The sequence below is a fragment of the Pipistrellus hanaki genome (assembly GCF_964339955.1).
Source record: "Pipistrellus hanaki genome assembly, chromosome: 7".
Taxonomy (NCBI): Eukaryota; Metazoa; Chordata; class Mammalia; order Chiroptera; family Vespertilionidae; genus Pipistrellus; species Pipistrellus hanaki.
In genome coordinates, this window is record NC_140509.1 from 86,199,211 (window position 1) to 86,223,822 (window position 24,612).

At 55.7% G+C, this 24,612-nt stretch overlaps 1 protein-coding gene across 2 annotated transcripts in view; it reads right to left on the bottom strand.

Moving 5' to 3' along the window:
• Positions 1-24,612, bottom strand: part of PRKN (parkin RBR E3 ubiquitin protein ligase) — a 353,591-nt gene that overhangs the window by 18,735 nt on the left and 310,244 nt on the right. For both annotated transcript variants that reach the window (XM_084890914.1, XM_084890913.1), the window contains exons 8-9: positions 12,035-12,096; positions 11,333-11,485 (exon numbers count right to left, since the gene is read on the bottom strand). In XM_084890914.1, the coding sequence (XP_084747040.1) occupies positions 11,333-11,485; positions 12,035-12,096 (215 nt within the window). The remainder of the gene's footprint in view (positions 1-11,332; positions 11,486-12,034; positions 12,097-24,612) is intronic.

Sequence of the window (24,612 nt, forward strand, 5' to 3'; positions counted from 1 at the left end):
CTGCCTGCAGGCCTTTGCAATCTCCAGCCCAAATTACCTGCCAACGGCCCATTCCCCACACTCTTTTGCCTCCTTCCCCCGGAACCTCTGTCCTCCTCCCCTCTGAGCAGCTGGCGTAGGGGGAGGGCAGAGGTTTCTGTGGGTGGCCTGCTGCTCTCCCAGGCTGCCCGCAGGATCGGAATAAACGCTCATACGGGATTCAGCCTTGTGTCTGCTTCACTGGCTCAGGCGGGGACAGGCCGGCCGGACCCTGGGCCGTCCGGTCCCGGAAGCTATGCACACGGTCACCGGGCACGTGGCTGCTGGAGCAGGGCCGCCCGTGTGCCAGCCAGAAACACCCACCGAGCCCTGTCCCAGGGCCGTGGACAGCCGCGCACGGGGGCGGGACATGCACCAGGAAAGAGGGCCGGAGAGGCGGAGGCGGGGGCGTGCAGGGGAGCGGCGCTTAGAGGGTGCGGCCCGGCCTTGGCGGGTTCACATGGCCCATGGCAGCCTCTGCCGCCGCCTTTCTCTCTCCGGTGTGTTCCTGTAGGAGACGGCGGGTCAATCACTCCGCGAGAGGGAAGGGAAGGTGACTCTTGTCCCTGCAGCGGAGTCCTCAGAGGAGGAGACAAGGTCCCTGTAAAGTCAGCAGGAAGGAGCGCACCCAGTGCTGCTCAGAGGAACAATGGCTCATTATGCGCCGCAGATGCTCCCCGCTGGCTCCCTGCCAAGAACAGGGAGGACCCGAGGGAGGAGGGGGCGGCTGCGGGAGCCTGGGGGAAGGAGAGCGATCAGGGGAGTGCGGGAGCCGGGGATGAGAGTGCAGGGGCCGCGGTGGGAGGCGCGGATGCCAGTCTGTCCGAATGCAGATAGGACGGGGGAGCTGGAGTGTGCACTCAGGGCTCTGCTGCCAGCCCGGCTCATCTGCAGTCTATTCTCACTGCGTGGGGGGCAGCCACAGGGCCCAGCAGAGGCACCGCCTGGAGTTCACGGCTCCCAAGGACAAGGCAGGGTCCTCGAGGGCGCCCAGCCTGCCCGGGCTGCAGCCAGCCGGGCGCTGGCCGGAGCTGCCCCTCGGGGACGTGAAGCTGGGCTGTTTGCCCCACGGACAGGACTCGGAACGGGAACTAACGATGGGGGCAGCGTGGGGACGGGTGAGAGGAGGTGGCTACACTGGCCGGTGAGTTCTCACAGGCACCCGGGGCAGTGCCAGGGGCCGTGAAGGACCCTAAGGTGGCAAGCCAGAGTTCAGGGTCAGCACTTTGGCCCTGTAGAGCCCACGGGGAACATGCGACACGGCTGGGGACACGCGTGGCTCATGGCTTGGGGCACTGTGCCACGCCGCCTGGAGCCCTTTACCCGGAGGCACACGCTGACTCAGTCTGGGCTGGCAGAGACCTTGGACCTCGGTCCTCGCTCTCACGGTTTTACGGACCTGGGGCCCCAGCTCGGCCTCGGAGACTGCTCCCACGGCAGCCACACCTCCTCCCTCCAGGAACGTGCCCTAACGGGGGCCGCATCCCTCTGGCCACCCGTCTGTAACCTGTAGCTCCTGGTTCTCTGGGGGGGTCACGGCCCCTTTCACGGGGGTCACCTTAGACATCATGCATATCAGACATTTACATCCGATTCATACAGTAGCCAAATCACAGCTATGAAGTAGCAACGACAATAATGTGGTTGGGGGTCACCACAGCATGAGGAGCTGGGTTAAAGGGTCACGGCATTGGGAAGGTTGAGGACCACTGCTCTATCCACTGAGCCACACCTTCCCGTCACACCCAGTGGTCAGGCCCCTTCTCTCCCCGGACAGCTCTGCCCAGGACGTGCCCTTTCTCACCTCTGACCTCCTCCACGGCTCCAAGGAGCCGGGTGAGGAGGCCCAGGGAGCCGGGCGAGGAGGCCCAGGGAGCCGGCTGAGGGAGGCCAGGGGAGCTGGCGAGGGAGGAGGCAGCTGCAGAAGGGACAGCTCCTCCTGTTTAAGCTCCCACGAAACCCCGCTATCAATCCACTGTCCTGCCCCCCGCCCCTGCCCCCCCCCCCGCCGCAATAACAGCCACAGGAGCCCCACGCAGGAGCGCCCCGCAGCCGGCCGCCGGCTCCCGCTCCCCCAGCCGGCGGCTGTGCCCCGTAAGCCTGAATCGGATTTCTTTTCTGCCAGCGCAGGGCGGCGACCTCTTAACGATCTTGGAGGAAAGAGCCGGGTGGAAGGAAAATATCCTCTTTTAATCCCATTTTCCTCCTCGCCCCACACTGAGCGGTTACCATGGCAACCTGCTCCCTGCTCCCGGGCCCCTGCGAGGTGACCGAGCGCTGCCTTCCGCTCGGAGAGGGGCCGCTGTGCACTGACCGGCTCCCGTCTGAGCCCTCGGCTCTCCGTGAGCCTAACCGGGCTGCCCTGCGGCTAAACCGGAGCGGCTGCTCCGCTCCAGCCCGGCCTTCGGCTCTGGGCTCCCAGGAGCCAGGCCACCCCCCTCCCCCGATGGAGAAGCTGCAGGTGGGGGACGCCCGGGAGGAAGACCAGCTCCATAAAGACCCCCCGCACTCCCCTGCCACCCTCTGCCCTGCCTCCACGTGTCCGTTCACACGTGACATAGACATCATACGTGTGCTGTATGGACTGCCGTGTGCTGAAGTGAGTGCACGTACTGAGGCAGTTCCCATGCACGGAGAAGGCGGAGACGGAGGCAATAGACACTCAGGAGCCCATTTCTCAGGAGGCGGGGGAGGGGTTGGCATTTATATTTCAAATTTGTAAGAAGTTAATGGTTACTAAGTAGCATACCTGGTATATTCTGAGTTCCTGTGTATCTTTTCTTTTTCTTTAAAAAATGTTTTTTTAAATTGATTTCAGAGAGGAAAGGAGAGAGAGAGAGAGAGAGAGAGAGAGAGAGAGAGAGAGAGAGACATCAGTGATGAGAGAGAATCATGGATCGGGTGCCTTCTGCACGCCCCCCACTGGGGATCAAGCCTCAACCCAGGCCTGTGCCCTGACCAGAAATCGAACTGTGACCTCCTGATTCATAGGTCCATGCTCAGCCCCGGAGCCACGCCAGCCGGGCCCTGTGTGTCTTTTCTGTCCAAGTCTTTGCACTTTTGTTACACATTGACAGCTCCCTCCTAACGGGGTGGGGAGGAGGGGGCGCTGGACAGCTCAGCCACAAAGGGCGTCCAGGCCAGGATCATCTACTGCTCTGTATCCTCCCGTCTGTTTGCCGGGCAAACCTTCGGAGCGGAGTCTAGCTAACCTCCCCTCGGGGGTGGGCTTCTCCTTTTACAATGAAAGCGCCCGGAGCTGGTGATCGGAGTCTGTGCACAGCGGAGGCCAGTCTCCCCAAGGTCAGCACAGCGCGAGGGGCTGAGCGCCCGCCTGTTCGGACGGAGCGATGGGAAAGTCGATGCGGAGAAGACAGCTGTCACCGGGGCGATGGCTCCCTCACGGTTATGAATGAGGCCGTCAGGCGCAGGTGAGGACATTATCTCGGATAAATGGTTTGTGGTTATCGATCGGGACCGGGCTAACGGAGAAGAGGCTTTGATGTGTTATTGCCACAATTACTTGATTTATACTTGCAATTTAGAACCCGTGGGCTCATTCAATTCCGTCAATATCAAAAAGTAACACCCTAGTTTCAAAATCTGGCATTCGGATTTTGTCCTATGATTGAGTACATCCTCCGAGCGAAGTAACTCAATCCGGGTCATCTGCCTCCGACGACAGCTGGAACCACACGCCACCGGGGGAAAGCCAACCAAAGGCAGACAGAGACTCTCAGGTCATGCTTCCTGGCTCACAAGAAGAGGCGCTCCCTGTCTGTCCGTCTAGACGCCGCCGTGGTCCGTCTGTGCCCTGTGGAAGGCTGCCCGTGGGAGGAGGGGCTCGGAGGAACGGCTGTGACCTGGCCCGGCTGCCAGTGCCCGAGGGTGACTCTCTCCCACACTCACATTCCTTAGAAAACAAGACAAACGGCTGGCCAGTCAGCACACAGAGTGACGCTGCCCCGAGACACACTCCTGGGGGGACAGGGTTGTTGCCTTTGGTACTCGCTGCAAGCACCTCTGAGAGAAAGGTACCCTAGAGTTTCACCTGTTTCCAGACTAGTCTCTCCCCCAAGGAGCCCGCAACTGGGGTTCAGTGCAGTTGGAAGTGGGGTTAAGAGCAGTCCGGAGCTTATGTCTCCTTCCCGCTAGGGCAATCCAGTCTGTCCTCTGCGCAAAATGTGCGCAACTCAGAGGCTCTGTCTTTTGCTGCTCCCCTGAGCTTCCGCCTTACAGCCCAGATTCCCTCTCTATGAGCCTGGGGCCCGAGGGTCTCGCCCAAAACTGGGGTTCAGTGCAGTCGGAACTGGGGCTCAGCAAAGTCCGGAGCTTTTATCTCCTTCCTGGCTAGGGAATGCCAGCCAGGCACTCAGCCGCCCCTCCTCTCTGGCTGTGTCCTCTCCGCGCACGCAATGTGTGTCCGTACCTTAGGCTTTTACAGCTCCTCTGATTTTCCTTCTGGTTTCCTCTTTCCTTCTCTTCGTAGAATTTCCAGTCAGTCAACTTTCCTGTGGTTCTGGGTAATGTCCACTTTATGGTTCAGTTGTATTTTTTGAAATTGTTGTGTGCGGCTGCAGTTAGGTGGTTATCTATGCCGCCATCTTGGTTTCTCTCAGTTCTTGCTGTGATTTCCAGCCTATAACCCCACAAAACGCAGAGTCCCCGGATCCTGAACATGGTGTGATCTGTCCTTCCCTTGGCCGCGTGCTGAAGGTGACACACATCCGGGCCTCCCAGCAGCCCGTCGGCCATGGCTCCCCCCGCCTCCCCGCTCCCCGCCCGCCGCGGCAGATTAAGGTCACAGCGGGGTTTGAGAGGAGAGAGCTGCTCCGGTTTTCTTAGCCCGCGGCCAGTCTGAGTGCCGGCACCTGCTCTCACACCGCACGCCTGCCGGCGGGAAACGCGGCCAGGCCACAAGAAACAGGCGCCACAAGCGGCCGCGACCGCACGGCCGGGGCTGAGTGACTTCCCAGCTGTCACTCTGCTCGGGAGGCTGCATCGCCCCGAGGTCCGAGGTCCGTGGCGACCCGGGGCCGGAGGCAGGTGCTGGGATTGGCTCCTTTGCTAGGCAGGATGACGAGGCGTGGGGAGCGCAGGCAGGTCTCCCGGACAAGCGGCGGCACCGCGTCAGACCTAAACGTGGGGCTGGCTCAGGGTTCCTGACCTCGGCGCTGCTTTTTGTGGTTGTTGATCCTCACCTGAGGATACACCCCCCCCCCCCCCCCCATTGATGTTTTAGAGAGAGAGGAAGGGAGGGGGGACAGAGAGGAGTACTGCTGAGAGAGACATGGATTGATTGCCTCCCACACGCCCCAACTGGGCAGTGCTCCCCTTCCCCAGCTATGGCAATCAAAACTGTCTCCACACATGACCAAGTGTCCCCCAGGTCCATGATCAGCAAACTGCGGCTCTTTGGCCCCTTGAGTGTGGCTCTTCCACAAAATACCACGGCCTGGGCAAGTCTATGTTGAAGAAGTGGCGTTAGAAGAAGTTTCAGTTTAAAAAATGTGGCTCTCCGAAGGAATTCCAATCTTTGTCCTGCTGGTATTTGGCTCTGCTGACGGATGAGTTTGCTGACCACCGCCCTAGGGGACAGCACCCTGCAATCCAAGGACTGGTCTGACTCACAGATCAGAGCTGCGGGCTCCGCCGCCGCCGGCTCCCGTGGCTCCGACCCGGCTCTGACCCGCCCCTTCCCGTTGGCTCGGGAGGGAAGGCCCAGGTCACCAGTGCCCGCGGAACCCCTCAGACCAGGTCGCGCAGCTGCCACCGCCCAGCACATTTGTCACTCGCGGTGAGAACAAATTTGCATTGGCAAGTATGACGTTCTCCATAAATCAGCGCTCAGCCTATAGCGAATCTATTAATATTCCCGGGAGTCCATTATGCAGCCAGCCAGCCACTCAGATGCCTGGCCTCTCAGCGAGGAAACCCGATGTAACCCCTGGGCTGGGAGGGTGTCTTTTACTTCCTGGTTGTACCCTGCTCGGTGGCGATTAAAAACCGTGCGGGCATCCCTGTCCACGGGTTTCCGTATTTTCCCTTTTCTTTCTTCCTTTCTTTCTTTAAAATAGACCCCGGTCTCCTTTCCTGCTTCCCAATTCGTTCTTGCTCCTCTGTGGTTCTGTAATAATTACACGAGCCCTCGAGCCAGCTCCTTCTCTAATGCAATGAAAGCAAACAGTAATAGATGGAATTATAAATGAGAATATTTCTAGCCTTCTAATTAAAATATATGTGTCTGAAAGCCGTGGACCCACTTCTGTTTCCCCCAAAACCACCCTGGTTCACAGAAGGCGGGGTCAGCGTTGGAGGAGGACGGACTGGAACCGGTGTCTGAGAGGGGCCCTCACTCCGCTGGGTCAGTTCCCACTATCACACAGACTCACCGGAGGGTAAGAACGCTCCCGCAGAGAGGGGCATCTTGGAGAAAGGCGGAATGATCTGGACTGAGCTGGAAACCGCGGGAGACGCAGAGCAATCACACTGTCTCACACAGTGACTGGGAACGGCTTTGTATAGAAATGCCATGAAATTAAGAAATGTTCAAGGTTTTGGAAAATCAGCTTCAAGACAGGAACATGGCTCATCCCTGGAAAGGTTACACATGAACATACACCCCTTACACTGTAAGGTCCCATGGGGCTCAAGCTATGGTTTTATGGAATGTGGGAACAAGGAGAGACCTTAAAGATGACCGAGATGTTCACATTTCACGAAACGAAATTTTACCCAGAAGTCCAATATAATATATATATTACATACACACGGAGTGGCCAGATTACTATGATCTCTGAACACATAATAATCTGGCCACTCAGTGTGTGTGTGTGTGTGTGTGTGTGTATAATATATATATAATATATATTATATATATTAATCATATATAATTATATATATAATTATATATAATGATCCAACCATTATATATATATATATATATATATATATATATATATATATATTCCAACTTATTTTTGTTTGGTGAGCGCAAACTTTTGAAATTCAGTGTAAGACCTGCAACCAGCTCTGAGTAGTCCTGTGACTTGGTCAGGGGTCCGGATGCTGACACACCAGGACAAGTAGCAGGAAATGGCTCTTTGCCATGTCCGGATGCTCTCTGTTCCCCAGAAACTTCAGTCCGGTCTGCACAGCGTCACGCACCGGCAGTGTCTGTGGTACGTGTGCAGATGTTCCTCCTGGTGCCGCTCACAAACAGTCCAAACGGAGCTTCAGATGAAGTGGACGGCGAGCTTCACCCACGACCCCGAGCGTTTTAGGAGCAGCTTTGACAATCGCTGAGTCGACACAGGAGAGACGCCCTCTGGCACGGAGGCGGGCGGTGCTGGGCCAAGCCACAGGCGGGCAGGACTGGACCGGGACAGGCGAGGACCAGGACTGACGAAGACCGGGCCTCGGGACTGGCTCAGGGTGGCTCCTGGAGGCTCGCACGCCTCTGCCGGGGAATTACTCCATGTGCCAGCGCGGAGAGCGGAACCTTCGGGATGCTATTAGCAAGTTGCTATTCCCCGTCCTTTGGGAATCTGCTAATTGCCCTTTCATAAGCGCGGCTCATTACGATTAAGACTTTGATTAAATGTGGAAGTCTAGACTTTATCTGCTATTTCAGGCACATTGCGTAGGAATTTAAAGTAGCACAGCAGCACGAGTGGTGCGTTCACACCTTCCAGCCCGGGGTCCGCTCTCCTGGGGAGGCCTCAGACCGCTGGTCTGCCCCGATTCCCCCCAAGGAGCTCACAGGTGAACCCCGACAGCGGGACCGGGCAGACCTCAGGGAGCCCTGGGGACTGGACCGAGGTTCCTCCCTCACCTCATCCCGACCCATCGGCTCCCATGGCGACCACGCCCCTCACCCCGCGTCCGTGACTTGTCCCCGAATAACCGGTCACCTGCGGCCACCGGGCGTGCGGCTCTGAGAGTGGCTCCCCTTCTCCGGGGGCGGGTGGGGTGTGGGGGGTCATAACCAGCGGCCCACCCGCCCCCACGGCGTCCTCAGGGTCGGGGTTTGGCGGCGGGTCCCCTCTGTCCCCTCACAGTGACCGTGGGGTGAGCGTGAGAAACACGCGTGGGGAAGCACACAGTAGCGTGTGGCCGGACCAGCCCTCCGGCCGGCGCCTCAGTGTCCTCCCGGCAGACGGGGCACGGGCTGCGGACATGCCTCTCAGAACTGCCCTCGCGGTTGGCACCGTCCTGACCCCATTTCACCCACAAACCCACCTGGCACGCAGAGTTCAGTGACCTGCCCTCACCGGCACCCAGGGCGTGGGGAAGCTGGGGTTCAGGCCCCGGGAGCCCGGCTCCATATCACCCCTCCTCTGAGAGCCGGACCCTGTGTTATCCAGGCAGTGGGTGGACGGATGCATAGAGAGGAAAACAGGGGGCCATGGGGGTGGGGTGGGCCCAGGGCGGGTCACCTGAGCATCTCCTGGGAACAGGGGGAGGCAGGGGCACGAAGAGGGGTTGCGAGGGGCCCTGGCTGTGGACCACGCTGGCCCGGGTCCCTATGGGCCGACTCTGTGGGGAGCATCCTGGGGTGAACGGGGTGATGCCGTTGGCACCCCACAGTGAGAGAGCGGCCTCCCGTTCTCTCAGAGGAGAGCTGCTCGTCAGGTGATGGGTTGGAGCGGGAAGTGAATCCCACAATGAGCTTCCAATGCCACGTGTGAGTGACCAGTGACAGCTTGGAGGCAAGGACACTGGGCTGGCTGGAGGGGATGTCACGTGGCTGGGGAGGCAGGGACCTGCTGGGGGGATGCCCCCGAGCCTGGGGAGGCAGGGACTCCCCATCAACGGTTCTCTTGTTAAAGGAGCCACCCCCAACCTTCACAAACGCTCGCCCCCGTGGTGAAGGCAGACTGCCGCTCTGCTGACACTGTCCCGGCCTATGGGCGCCCGCCGCCGCCTCACCCAGCTCTGCACCAAGTCTAATAGAACATTTAAACGCCCACAGCCAGTGGGCAGTTGGAGGAATCCCCCGGGTGAGGATTCACAATAAAAGGACACTTGCCGGGCGGTCGGCGTGCAGGAGGGAGAGAAGCCGCCCCGTGGGGCCTGTGTATGAGCTCTCCGGGGAGAGGGGCCTTTTAAAGGCCGGACCGGAGGTAAGCGCCACATTTAACCGAACGTCCCCCGTGGTGCTGCCCCGGGGCCTTGAGCACATCGCCCGACCGCAGCGTCTGTGGCTGCTGGGCGTCTGCTGGGAGGCGGGGCCGGGCGGGCCACTCTCCACCGGCCAGCGAGGCGGGCGGGGCGGGGCGGGGAGGACCCCACACACTGCCTGGCGACTTGAGAGGCCACGGCTCAGTGAGGTTTTCTGTTAAACCGGAAAAACACAACTTGCCCCAAACATCACCTCTTCGGGCGTCTCGGACCAGCTGTTCCCCGCCACCCCGCTGAGGGACAAATTGTCTTCCCGGCAGGACGCTCGGACCCGCCGCATCCACGGTCTGATGGCCCCAGCATCCGGCCGGGCGAGGAGGCGGCCCGATGCGGTGACCGGGTCATCTCCACGTCGGGCCAGAGCCAGGATGCCGCGGGCGTTCCTCAGCTTTGGAAGTGCCCGCCATCCGCTCTTCCCCCGCCTGGCGGCCGCGGGAGGCCGGCCTTCTGGTCCCCGGCCAGGCCCGTTAGACGGAGGATAATGGCAAACGCCACGGTCCGCCGCCAGCTTGTGGTGATGGTTCCGGCAGCAACGGGAGGCTGACAAACAGTGTCTTTTACAGCTCGACTTTTTTTTTTAAAGTTTAAAATATTGGATCCCATGTGAACTTCTGTGGCAAACAACCCATCCATGAAGTTGATGCAGATTGGACAGACAGAGCGTGTGTTCTCGGTAAAGACTCGATCTCCCGATGTGGCGTGGTGGCTGACAAAGTACGGCGCGCATGTCACCGACGATGAAGGTGTGCAGGTTAAATGCCCACAAAAAGGTACCGCGTGCTGAGTAGGCGATGGCAGGCACCGGGTGGGCCCCACTGAGGGTGCTGCGAGGCCTGGTCCCGGCAGCATCAGCTCCAGGGGAGGAGACGGCCACTGCGGGGCGAGGGGAGGGGCGTGCCTGATGAGCTCAGACGCCGGGATGCCTGTGGGAAGGTAACTTTGCCTCCGGGAGGCCGGCCGACCCTCTGGGGGAGGTGCCGGGGCATGACCAGGCGAAGGCCTGTGTGAGGCAGGAGGCCGGAGGACGGTTCTCGGAATTAAAACAAAACTGGGGAAAAGGCGAACAGAGAAGGCCTTCCGCCACCTCCTCCTGTAAGCCCGGGAGGCGGGCTCGCTGGGCATCGGGGGACCGCGGGAGGCAGGACCCGCTTTCCTTAGATCATCGCCATGCCAACAAGAACAGTCTTGGTCCGGCAGCCTCAGCGCAGGAGACCACTCCTTACAACAGCCGCTGCGTATCCGCGTGGCGCATGGGCCACGGCCACAGCCCCATCGGGGGTCGCTCCCTGCAGCTTCCGTCTGACGGCGGAAGTGACCCGTGGGCGTTGAGGTAGATGCGTGGGGAGGCGGCGAGACCTGTGGCCGCGTCTGGGTGACGGGTCCTGTCCTTCCAGCGGCCTAAGCTGGTCGCATGGTCGGCGTTGCTTGGGGATAGTGTGTGTCTGGGAGGTCATTTCTAAAACAACACTAGTAATCGGAGCCCTGAGGGCACAGGTGAGCGACACCATGTCCCCTGCACCTGAGTCCTCAGCTGAGCAGCAGGTCTGTTCCTCTCAGAGACGCCGGCTCCCCTGCTCCGCGGTGACTGCCCGAGTGATTGATAAGCGGACACCTCCCTCTCCCAAGAAATACATCTCTACCTACCTACCTATCATCTATCTATCTACCTATCATCTATCAATCTACTTATCTATCTATCAATCATCTATCACCTACCTATCATTTTATCATCTATTTGACTATCATCTGTCATCTATCTGTCATCTATCACCTATCATTTTATCATCTATTTGCCTATTATCTATCATCTATCATTTTATCATCTATCATCTATTACCTATCTATCATTTTATTATCTATTTGCCTTTCTTCTCTCTTTTTACCATCTATTTGTCATCTGTCTATCATCTATCTATCTATCATCTATCACCTATCTATCTATCATCTATCTATCTCTGTCTACTATCTCTCTATCACTCTGCAGTCCTGTGTAAGAATTTGTAAGTCTTTCTCTTATACACCAGTTCAAAGACGTTGAGTTCAAATGGGCAATGGGACCACAGCACACAGGAAGCCCAGCCAGCGGCCGAGCAGCGAACGCAGAAGAGCGACACGGGTGCCGCGTACTCACCCCGCAGCCCAGGTCGCCGCCGCCGCCCTCGCAGGTGACCCTCCGCTGGCCGGGCTCGGGGAGCAGCCCGGCGCCGCAGCCGGGGCGCGGGCACAGCACACCGCCCATGCGCAGCACGCACTCCTCGGCGCCGTAGTGCTGGTAGCGGCCGTACTGCGGGGACAGACGGGACAGTGAGCACTGCAGAGGGTGGACAGGTGCAGCCCCACATCGAGTTATTTTAAGCAGGCATGTGTGTGTGTGTGTGTGTGTGCACGCGAGCGTTACTCACAGATAACACGCTCTGTATTATGTTTCTGACATGTATGTTGTCCAGCACCTGAATCATTTATGTAGCACATCTACGTATTTAAGTCAGATGCCTCTTCCTGAGCACACAGAAGTTAGCGAGTCTGCCTTGAGTGGGACATGCTGTGTCCCACAGCACACACACCTGGACAGAGCTGGCCCCGCCACCGCAGACAAGGTCCCTCACAGCCCGCCTCCGCTATTGGCTGGCTTATCTGCCAGTCTCCCCCTCTCTGCTGGTGTCGGGATGAAGTGCTCTGGTGGGTTGGACAGGGAGGAGTGTGCTCACACAGACCCCAGTGCACGTTCCCCCCATTTAAGGCAACCGGGGTCAGGGAACACGCAGCCCCCGGGGGAGCCCAGGCCGTCTCCTTAGTGACACGCGTGGTGTGGGGCCTCGGAGCTGTGACTCACCTGCTCGTCCCCAAGGATCCTGAAGTGATGGAGCTCTTTGATCAAGGAGTCGGGGCAGCCGGCTGTGGAGAAAGAAATCGGTGACAAACAGGAATGTGACAGGGTCGGCCCCAGTTCTGAAATGCTGGGCCGTGAGGACACGTCTTCCTCTTTAAGCTACTTGGTGAAGCCTTGGCCATCGCGGCCTCTCAGACTCGGGGAGAGGAGCTCAGAAACAGGACCAGGTGATGTTCATCTCCCGACAACAGGCGTGAAAGGACTGGACATCCTGAGGGGAGGGTTTTGGTGAAAAGCGTAAATTAATGGCGACAGGCACGTCCGAGACGATAGAGACGAGAGCTCCATTCTTGACACGAGAAGGCCACTTGGCGATCTCCTGCCCGGAGGGCCTGCGGGGAGCGACTCGGGTGACCATGCACTCAGTGAGGAGGGGAGGCGTGGATCACGTGCTGCCTGTGATTCTACCAAGGACGGCGGTGGAGATACAGCCTCGCCTCGGCTCCTGGGTCTCCGCTGTCTTTGGGAGCCAGACGTCCTATTTTAGGTTGTGACACGAAGGAGAGAGGAACAGGCAGAGAGGATTCCAGTCTCTGGAGGGTGGGAGGACCTGTGACACGGGGCCCGGACGGCTGTTCTGCTGGTGTCCCAGAAAGACAGTCCCCCCAACCTCCAAGATGGCAGAGGCCACTTCTGTTAAAGAAGCCCAGGATCCAGCTAGATAACTGAGACTTGTTGGGACAGTATGCCGAGAGTCAACAGACGATCAAGTACGCGCATATGGCTATGGATGCATGAATGTAGAGGTGGGAGAAAGTAGGCTTACAGCTGTGAGAATGCAAAAAGAGTTTATTCTTCTATTCTTATTTACCGATTATTGTATTATTTATTTGTATTATGTAAACCTAGTTTGCCCACCCCTGTATGCTCTGTGTGTTTATACGTATCATCAGGTCGTAGATTCCCAGGAAAGTATGGATGGTACACATTTAGGGCGTTAAGTTTGCTCTTTTTATTAACTTATTTATTCCTTTATTCACTTATCCACTACAGCAATCTAAAGTGGTTAATAAGCAATTTGATACTTTTATTTGATTATCATAAAGCTTTATGACATATTTGTACCATCAAACTAGCTAGAAGGTTGTGCTTTTTTTGTTTGTTTGTTTGTTTTTAAAATCTCACTGGCCATTTCAAATTGCACCCTTTGAGGCGATAATGAAAATTCCTTGAGCCAAGACACCCAAACACATCCACTTATCCAAACATGTAAACGGGAAACAAACTCAAATTTCGGATTAAAAGGCCTGTTAATCACCACTTCCCATGCCTTCTGCTCAGCCGCTGGGTCAGCCAGAGCACACAGACGGGCGTCGCTTGAGTACACAGCCAACAGATGGGTGCTTATGGCCAGCAAGTTGCGGCCAAACGCAAATACCCCACAAAGATGCCAGAGGGAGAACTGACGAGGCGCGGTTCCGTTAGCCGGAGCTGACCTGGTTTTTGTTGGGGAGAGGGTGGAGGAGGAGGGAGGTGGGGGAGAGGAGATGGGCTCTGTTTCCTCCGTGCAGCTGCTCTGTCACTCTCAAGGTGACTTACCTTGGCCAGGCGGGTTGTAGATGAGCCAGCTGGCAGAGCTGAATAAGCCACATCCCACCTTGAAATTCTGCCTCCAAGTCCCATGTTGAAAAGTTAAACGTAAATCCACCCCCAGAACTCCGACCTCTGGCTGGTCTTTCTCTCTGGCGTCTCACAGACCCCAGCTGTGCCTCGGGGATGATGCTCGGAAAGTGTTTATCCAAACGCTCGGGAGAGGGACCCGGGTCCTGTCCTCGCTTTTCTCTGGTGTAAGTTCCTCCTGAAACCTCTTGTTCTGGCCTCCTAACGGGGGAAACGTTCTCTGCCAGGAAAACGGGAGCCGGGGCCTCTGCTAACACCGTGCATTCTGCTTCCGCGAGGACCCTTCTCCTCCTGTTATTCCCTTATTCTTCTTGTCCTTGCCCAGTTTTAAAAGCCTGTTTAGTTGCCTTTGGCCACTTTAAATTAGAATTGCCTCTCTCTGGACTTATCCTGACTGCATACTATTCCATTGTTTTACCCCCTCCACTCCCCAGTTATGAAATGCTCTTCTCATCTTTTGTACCAGCTTCCTAAAAAATAAAGGTAAGCTGCCTGTTTGGCATTAAAACTGAATTAAAATGTTTATTAAAAAAACCACATGAAGCCAGAATGAACTCTTACTGTTTTTTAAAGGGTAACGTTGAGGCCAGGGTTTTTATTTCGGCATCTGGAACCGACATGGACTTTAATCCTGTCCCCAGGCCACAGAGCCTTCGCTCTCTAGCTGGAACTTCCCCAGGAAAACGTGCCGCAGGCGGTAGGTCAGGCCCACGCAGGCCCGGGGAGATACTGAACCCCACACCTGGCGAGGCCCTCAGCCAGCTTCTCCGAAAGCTTTAGCGGAACCCCCTCAGTAGCCGTCCTGGGAAGCAGGGGAGGCTCATTTGGAAAACAAATTCCAATAGAAAGCGTTAAAAACCACATGAGTCTTCAGTGACTATTTTTCCTTTCCATTTCCTGGCCAATCAGCACAGGGCATGCGTGACATCCTCGGGGTTCAATGGAACACCGGGCGCGGGGTGAGACCCGGCCATGGAGCTCGGCTCTCGGATGAGCTCTGGGACCGGGTGTGACCCACAGGCAGCGTGCAGCGTGCTGCTGGTCGGCGTGAAGTGCGTGGAGGGGGATTTCCCTTCGGGCACTGCTTAGGGCCCCCACGCAGGCCTGACAGTGACAGCTCCCTGCTGGCTCCCTGTGAGTACACCGTGGGAAAGGAAACTGGCTGAGGATGAAAAGGGACAGAAAACACATGATGACTCCATGTGATCAAAGGCAACGCGGCCACACGGAACAGCTGCCTCAGCACATGCCGGGCAGGCCGGCGGCGGGCCGGCTCTGCGAGGGGCCGGTGGGCTCCTGCCGCTCAGCGCCGCCGGGCAGACCAAGGCTCCCTTCCCTGGGCTGAAGAGACACTTCCGAGCTAGGCTGCGAGTCCGGCGGTGAGAATCCATGGAAAATTCACGGCCGCCTCTTGGCTGAGCAACCGCATTCCAAGTCAGCGGCGGGACTCGACATAATTAATCCCTGTGATACATAAGGCCCAGCCTGTCTTCAGGACTGCTCTCTGCCCACGGTTTTCTTTATGTCTACGAAGGACTGCTTTTCCTGGCCGATGCAGAGTGGGTCTGAGCCGTCCCAAACCAGTTCCAAAGCACCTTGAAGCTGGCCGCCTTATGCCTAGCCATTCCCTGGCAGGTGTGGATAAGAGAGGAACTTAGACTGAAACCAGGAGACATGGGCAAGAGCAGTGACTGCCACAGCTGCTGTAATCATGGCCACAGAGGAGGAAACATCTGGAATACCGTCCATAGAAGAGCTTACACCACTCACCAGGTACCCACCGTGCACCCACCCCTGCCAGGCACCGTTCGGGCTCCTGGGCCGCGTTACTAGGAAAATGGAACGACACAAGCCCTCCTGGAGCCTGCATTCTGAGGGGGAGAGAGACACCAGGAATCGAACACGGGATGGGAAACGAGGTGACGCTTAGACGGTGACGAGCACCACGTCCACAGAAGAAAACAGCAGGCCCAAGGGCAGGAGGGGGCAGGCCGGGGTCGTTTGCAATGAGTGGTGTGAGGGATCTTGCTCAAGTCACACCACTTCCCCACCGGAAGTATCTGCCGTCACCCCTGCAGCCAGCTCCCCAAACCCTACACATCCTGACTCCCCCTTCCGTCCACGCAGACATTATGGTGAGGGCCAGAAGGCCATTCCGGGGAACCATACTGGAAGCCAGTGCCTACTCCCTAATTGGAGTCTAAATATCCAGGCTACACCTGACCGCCCTTTCATCATCCCCAGGCTTGCCCTTGCCCCGAACCTCCCACCTGGGCCATAGCGACCCCTAGTGACCAAACATTGCTAGAGCACCCAGACCTACATCCGGGGCTCAGACCTACATCCGGGTGCCAGACTTTCATGGCGGGGCCGAGAAGGCCAACCCAGGGCCCAGGCCACAAACCGGGAGCACAGAGCTGTGACAGTGGAGTAATCTCTATGGGTAACTCTGAACGATTCCAAAACCCAGACATTCAGGTGAGGTACCAGACTGCCTCTGGGACTCAGACTTCCCTACGTACCCGTACTGCCCTCACTCAGACCTCCACCTGGGGCTCTCACCTCCATCCGGGACCCAGATCTTCGTGGCGGGGCCGAGGACAGTACCCCAGGGCCCAGGCCACAAACACAGAATCCAGTCTTGTATCAGGGGTGTACTTGCCGATTGTGACCCAGACTACCATTTCTATAACCCAGAGGCCCAGGTGAGGTCCCAGACCGCCCAAGGGGCCCAGATGTCCCCTTGCTCTCAAAAGCTCATCTTGATTGAAACACCAGGAGGGAAGTGGGAAGGAATGGAGTTGATTTTAATCCACTTTGAGTGAATTTAACATGGTTTCCCATAGACTGTGGTGGTGGCTGTTTCCCTCAAATGCGAATGCCCGGTGGACATAACGCGGGAAAAGAACCCATGGGGCTGTGACCCGGAGTGGATCCATCAGAAAGGAGACTCGCCCACAGACGTCACGTCAGATGAAGTTCCGTGAGAGCGGGCGCCCTGGGGCGAACGTGACTGAGTGATACTGTGACACAGCGAGAGCTCTTCCGAGGAGAAGCACCGAGTCCCACACAACACGTGTGCACACGCATGTAAGGACACGCCCTGCCTGTGAACTGGACACGCTCGGTCCCCATTCCCGAGCCCTGCTCTTTGCCATGGAACGTGTCCTTTAAAATGGACTTCCCTGGCATGCACTTAGGCAGCACTACATCAAAAAAATAAGCTCTATCCACAACAATGTCAGAATCAGTGCTATTGGACTCAGGAGTTGGTGCATTTCCAAAGGCGGCTTGGATTCCGCCTTCCTGTGCCTTTTAAAAAAATCTTACAGGTGTTTCATGATGTTCTTTCTCCTTTCTGTATTTGATGTCGATCTCAGTAATTTCCCCCATCACTCCTGGACTGTGCGCTGTTTCCTTTATGCGTCTTAGCGTGGGCATGGCTGCACTCATTACTGAAAGGCATATTTCACTTCCTGAAAAGGATAATTGCTAAGCTCTCTAAGCACCGCTCCTTCCATTCGTCACTGCTTTCCCGCAGTCCCCATGTTTAAAGTCTGTGTGCTGATGTGAGTGACATTTGAAAGAGAGGAGACAAAACAAAAAAGCCAACGTGAAGGACACAGGACAGATGCCGTGGCGGGAAGACACCTCACAGGTTCAGCCTTGCTGCTAATTACGTCATGGCTTGCTGTCCGGAGCTGCACATCCTTCCTGTGCCAACCAGGAATCGCTCTTCGTTTCAATTAGTCCCAAAGGCCACATATGATAGCTCTCAGCTGCCGGCGGAGTGCCACCAAGGACTCCAGACCCGCTCTCCATGATCGGAAGTGGGGCGTTCGTCCTTTCAAACGCAGGGAGGATGGCTCCTCTCGCAGACGGGGCGGGTTTCTGGGGGGGCCCCCCCGCCAGCAGCGCACAGACTGGCTCCTTAGCCTCCTCTGCGTCCCAGCCCAGGCTGGCACCGGGCCCGGGACATGGAACCCAGACAGCTAACCAGCCCTCTTTCCTCGGGCACCTCCCTGGGAAAACGGTTTATAGATGGTTGGCTTGAAGCTCTTGTCCACTAGGGAATAACCATTAACCAACCGGATGCAGTCAGTGCTGCAAAGCTGAAGGCTACTCTCCGCAAACCCCGATGGCCTTTTAGCCTTTGTTCCTACGTGAGGGCCCGGGCCTCCAGCTTCGCCCAGGCTGTCATTCCCGGCCAAGTTCACAACCTGTGGCCTCCACCGTATTGTGCTGTGTGTTTTGGGTATTGGGTGACTTTTCAAATGTTTATCAGCTGTCACCTCTAGTAAGCACAAAGCACAGGGGTGTGCTGTTTTGTTCTTGTTGATCCTCTCCTGAGGATATTTTTTCCATTGAGTTTGAGAGAGAGTGGAAGGGAGGGGGAGAGAGGGAGAAACATTGATGTGAGAGGAACAATTCATTGGTTACCTCCTGCACACGCCCTGGGGATCAAACATGCAACCCAAGTGCATGCCCTTGACTGGAATTGAATCCGGGACTCTTCAGTCCTCGGGTTGAGGCTCTAACCACTGATCAAAAGCGGGGTGTGTTTTTTCACGTGTTGAGAGAGGAGGCCCATGAAACCTGGAGCCTGAAAATGTAGATAATGCATTAAAATGTAGATAATGCATTAAAACGTAAGGAAACGGCCCGGCCGGGTGGGTCTGTGCTTGAGCATTGTCCCACGGACCGGGTGGTTGCCAGTTTGATCCTGGTCAGGGCACACTCCTGACCGGATGGTGTGGGCTCAGTTCCAGGCGTGGGGCGTGCAGGAGGCAGGCGATCAGTGATTCTCTCTCTCACTGATGCTTCCCTCTCTCCCTCTCCCTTCCTCTCTGTAACCAATAACAATATTCCTGAAAAAGAAGAAGGAAATGGGGTCACATGGTGCACAGTGCTGGGGGACAGGGAGAGGGCCCATGCACTTTCCATTTCTCAGAAGTGCTGCTGGAATGTCATTTCCAGGTGTTTTTATTTATTTTTTTATTTAGGAGGTGTTAAAAAATGTATACTATTTACACTTATCTCTCCTTCTTTAAAAAAAGTGTTTTCCCAAATAAAAGTGGTGTGCTTATTTTTGCACGGTCATTGTAAAATACTACAACACATACTCAAGGAAATAACAATTAGGAATTCCACCACCAGCAACAACCACCATTAATATTCCTGTGAATATTCTTTTAGATACCGGCACACGCACACACATGCACACATATGTACACACATGTACACACACAATCTAAATATGTGGCTAGGATTCTACTGAGCATGTAATTCTCTGCGCTGTTCTTTTTACCTAAAGATCTGAAGGGACATTGTTTCACTCCACACAGAACAAACACATGCTGTGTCCTGGCGGCTCACCTTCCTGTGCTATGTACCGTCCTTTACTGAACGCTGACATATGTGTTGGTGAGCCACCTCTCTGTGTATGTATGTTAGCAAACCAAGCATGTCAGTGAGCCGCCTCTACATATATGTTAGCAAACCAGGCAAGTCAGTGAGCCGCCTCTACATGTATGTTAGCAAACCTTTAGATGATGGAAATGGGATGCATCCCCTAAGTCCAGTGCCAGGGAAGGCTTTTGCGCTCAGCAGTTTGCTAGTTGCTGCTAAAACCCTCTGTTGGATGAGTTATGAGCTCACACCCCTGAGAATGGGCCGAGTGTGGTGGGGGGCCCGGGGCTAGCTGATGCTTCCCCACGCGCCTCCTCCCCCCTCCCTCCCTCTCCGCTTCCTTCCTGCGCCAGGCTTGGCACTGCTCCGCTTGGAGAGAAATGAGGACAGCTTCTGCATTTCACCTTAATCAGATCCAATTAGGGCAGGCGGCACACCGCGGGCGCCATCATCATGAAAGATGTGCGTGCTCCGTGCAGGCGGCCCTCGGCTCCCGGCCACCAGGCCGCCCAGCCCCGCCTTCCTGCCTTCCCGAGCGTCCCACAGCCCAGGACAACGTGCTGCAGGCCTGGGACCCAATGTGGCCTAAAAGCAGGAACACCTCCTGTGTGAAGCAGCTCAGTTAATACGGTAACAGCTCTTCCGAGAGAAATTCCTGCAAGAGAAACGACGACAAATCTGGCCTGCTGCTGTCAGATCTTCATCGCCGCCCCCTCCGCTGAGCCACACGTGAGACACATGTGGCAGGTTCCTGGTTGCGGTGAGCACTATCCCGCCCCCTTCCCCCATAGAAGTTGTGCAGTGAGGACCCCTTTACACAGGATGGAGGCGAGCGGGAGCTGGCCCGCTCCCAGCCCTCACTCCGTCGCCCGGGAGGTGCAGCTTAACGGATTCTGCTGCTAAGAGGAGGTGCACTCACCCTCCGCCTGCAGCCCTGGCGTCACCTGGGCAGCCTGTCCCGCACCTGAGCTGCCAGCTGCCCGCTGTTTGCCCCAATGCTGCCTCTTACAGACAGGCAGGCGCCACCCCTGCGAGGGCAGCTGTGCAGAGCGGCCTTCCGCGCGGCAGTGCCGAGCCCGGTTTGCCCTTTGGGCTGTGCCCTTTGGCACGGGTCCTCCGGATGGGGGCTGAGGCTGCGCTCCGTGGGCCGTGCCTCCCGTCGTCGTGCCAGTTACCGCGGGGACGGGGCGCATGGGGAGCTGGTCACCCGCGTCCTCCTGTGCCTACTGGGTGCGAACGCCTTCACTCGGGTTTGAAAGGAGATTTTGTTTAAAAAAAAAAATCTAGTGATGAAATATATCCCTTTCCTTTCCCTCTGCGTCCTTCTGTTTCCCGGGGCTCTCTCTGCGCATGTCAGGGCGTCCTCCGCCCTCTCTGCTCCAGCAGCTTCGTCCCGGGACCCGGTACCCACCCCAGGAAGCAGCAGGAGAGTGAAGTGATCGGCTCCTGCGTTTCTGCTAAAGTTCAGCACAGGGACCTTCCGGGGGTGTGTGGCTCCGTGAGGAGACATGATGAGGAACCTCCCGAGGCGTTGCAAGGAGGCTGGGAATGAACTGAATACCTACAGTGTCAACGCAGGCCGCTTCAGAAACAAGAATAAAGACGTGTTTGCCATTTAAAGCTCTACATCACACACGCATTACTCGTTTCAAACAGGAGTTACGCTACTGAGCATTTGAACACTCTCCTGATATTAAGAATGATGACACAGATGTGGTTATATTTATGGTAAAATGCACGCTATTCCAAGGTCAGATTCAAGTGTGTGTGTTTAAAGATGTCTGAACACATGAAACCTGCTCTGAGTGATATATTCCGAGTGTTGGGATTCCAGCAGCAGAATCCGTTAAGCTGCTTTTAATTATGATGATACAGCTGACATACAACGTCATGTTAGGTTCAGGTGTACCACACGGGTATTCGGTATTTATATACTTGAGGGTGTGATTGCCATAAGCTTAGTAACCACTGGCCACCGTACAAAGTCCTCCTGACGTTTTGGCTACATTCCCTATGCTGTGCATTACATCCCACGACATCTGTTTTATACCTAGAAGCTTGTGCCTCTCAATCCTTCACCCTTTTTACCCAGCGCCCCTCCCCGCGCCCTTGCAGTAGCTGTCAGTGTGGTCTCTGTGTCTGTAAGTCTGTTTCATTTTGTTTTTTAGATCTCACATTTTAGCAAAATTATATGATGCTTCTCTTTCTGTTAGATTTATTTTACTTATAATACCCTCTAGTCTAGGTCCATCCATGTTCTCACAAATGGCAAGATTCATTCTGCTTTTGTGGCTAAGTAATAATGGTATATATGGCACATCTTCTTTATCCATTATCTATTGATGGACACTTGGGTTGTTCCCATCAAATCTTGACTATCATATATAATAAAGAGCTAATATGCAAATAGTCATCATGCCAATATGCCATAACGGCTCAGACACTCAACACTGGGGAGAGAGGAATGGGGACCAGCCAGGCTGTGGCCAGGGAGAGGGACAAGCTGCCCACCCAGAGGTCCCTGGTGCCAGCAGCTACTGAGGCCCGGGAGAGAAACAAGCCACATGCCCGTGGTCCCAGGCACCAGCACCTGGGGCTGCGGCCTGGGAGAGGGACAAGCCGCCCGCCCTGTGGCAGGCCTGGCCAAAGCCAGCCTGGATCCTGGGTGCCTGTGGTTGGCCAAAGAGAGGGAATCCTGGGTCCCAGGTGCCTGTGACTTGCCAGAGGAGGGAATTCTGGTTCCTGGCTACCGGGTGAGGTAGAGGTGGTTAGGGGCGATCAGGCAGGCAGGCAGGCAGGCAAGTGGTTAGGAGCCAGTGGTCCCAGATAGCGAGAGGTAGTCGGACATTCCCTGAGTGGTCTCAGATTGGAGAGGGTGCAGATCGGGCTGAGGGACCCCCCGCCCCCCGGCCACATGAATTTCATGCACTGGGCCACTAGTTGTAAATAATACTGCAATAAACAAAAGGGTGTATATATCTTTAAAAATTAGTGTTTACATTTTCATCAGATAAATACCCAGAAATGGGATTGCTGGATCATATGGCAGCTCTATTTTTAATTTTTTGAGGAAGCTCCCACAGTGGCTGCATCAGTCTGCATTCCCACTGACAGTGTGTGAGGGCTCCCTGCTCGCTGCCTCTGCACCCACGCTTCTTCTTCCTGACGACAGCCTTCCTGACAGGTGCGAGGGACCTCATTATGGTTTTGATCTGCATCTCCCTGAAGACCAGGGTTGTGGAGCATCTTTTCATGTGCCTGCTGGCCATCTGCGTGTTTTCTGTGAAAAATGTCTATCCAGATCCTCTTCCCGTTTTTTAATTGGGTTGTTTGTTGTTTTGATGTTGGCTTGGAGGAGTTCTTTATATAGTTTGGGTATTAACCCCTTATTGGCTACATCACTGTAGACACGTTCTCCCATTCAGCAGGCCGTCTTTTCACTTTGCGATGTTTTCCTCCACTTTTTAGTTTGATGTGGTCCCATCTGTTTATTTTTGCTTTTGCGTCCCTTGCCCGAGGAGATGTAGCCAAAAGGATAATGCGGAGTCGAGCTGAAAGAGTTTGCGGGCCCGTTTCCTTCCAGGGGTTTTACGGTTTCAGATCTTACAGTAAGACTTTAATCCATTTTGAGTTTACTTTTGAACATGGGGTTAGAAAGTGGTCCAATGTCATTTTCTGCTTGTATCTGTCCAGCCTGATCACTTCCTAACCACTCCCCTGCCAGCCTGATTGACACATAACTGCTCCCCTGCTGGCCTAATTGCCCCTAACTGCCCTCCCCTGCCAGCCTGGTTGCCCCTAACTATCCTCTCCTGCAGGCCTGGTTGCCCCCACCTGCCCTCCCTTTCAGGCCTGGTCCCTCCCAACTGCCCTCCCCTGCCAGTTGTAGCGGCCATCTTGTGTACACCCGAGGGCGGTCATCTTGTGTGTTGGAGTGACAGTCAATTTGCATATCACCTCTTTGTTAGATAGGATACTACATAAGCATTATTAAAACCACATTGATGAAAAATTAATGATTATTCAGATTAAAACTGTCATTATTCTATGGATATCAATAAGAAGGCATTGAGTTATTTTAACTCTTTCAATGACTCATTCAATAAAAGGAGAGGAGACAGCTTAGAGGTATTTGCAACAAACAGGACAGTTCCTGGATGTTCTTGTTGTTTTCGAGAAGGGAGGGCCGTGAAGAGAAAAGACAGAAATACAAACACGTGTGCGCTGGGGTGGGCTGCCCGGTGCGCACCCTGAAGGCGTGCGGCGCTGCTTCATGCACAGGGGCTTCTGACGTCCTCTCTGCCCCCACGAGCTCTCCGCCAGGAGAATGAGGACACCGTCACCTCTTAAACCCAGCGGCGTACCTGGAAGAAGCACAGGCCTGAGGTTCCCAGACTCAGCAAATCAAAATGCAGGACATCTCGGTCCATCTGACTCTCAGGTACACAATGAACGTATTTTTTTTAGTGTGTGTCCCATGTATTTTTAGTTTGTTTGTTGACCTGACATTCAGGTCTAAGTGAGCATCTGGATTTTATCCAGCACGCCGACGGAGCCATAATTTGGGTACCATATTGACAACAGAAGGTCATTTATGGCATGTGCTTTCCTGTCTTGGTTTCGCACGGAATGGCTGGTATGAATAGAATGAAAAATCTTTATTTCCTGGAAACGGGAGCTTCTCATTTCAGCGCCATCAGAGAGAGTGCGCTGTGTCACCGCAATGCTGCTTCCCAGGCCAGCCACGGCGTTCGGCAGAGGTGGGCGGGAGGAGAGTCGGTGAGGACTATGGGAGACTGGGGACACCTGCCGGGCCTGCAGATGGCCCGCACCTGACCCCCCGCGACCTACACCTCCTGCTCCCCAGGAGCCATTCACGCTCAGAAGAACCACAGGCTCCTTCCTCAGCAACACAGAACTTCCCGAGTGACAGCGCGGCCGTGGTAAGGGCTCTGGGAGGAGGGGGAATTGAGAGGCTAACGTGTGGGGGGCTGGAGTCTCTGTGCTGGGGACAAAGTGGCAAATGAAACATGCTTGTCTCGCTTACATCCCGGGAGAGGAGGAAACGGGATAAATGAGCAAAACAAACAAACAAACAAATCAGACAGCGATGGCGTGCTACATGCCCAGTGAACACAGTAAAGTGGTGAGATGTGGTTATGGCATACAAATGGTTTGGCTTTCACATAACACCAAGGATACATTCTTGAACCTTTTGGGGCAAATCATTTGACTCGGTCTTATAACAATTTACACTGATGACCAGTATTACTCCAGGGACACGCCTGCCAGTGGATTGTTTTGAACATCCCTCCCTGCAGTGCGAATGAAGCCTTTCCAGGCCCCGTCGAGTGGTTCTTTGCTGTGCCCCGCTGCCGCACCCCCCCGTACCCACCTCTTCCCCCACCGTCCTGTCCTCCATCTACACAATCAAGGGAAGACTGAACATCTTGGTCAAAAGGAAAGCACGGGGGTGCAGTGAATGAAGCATC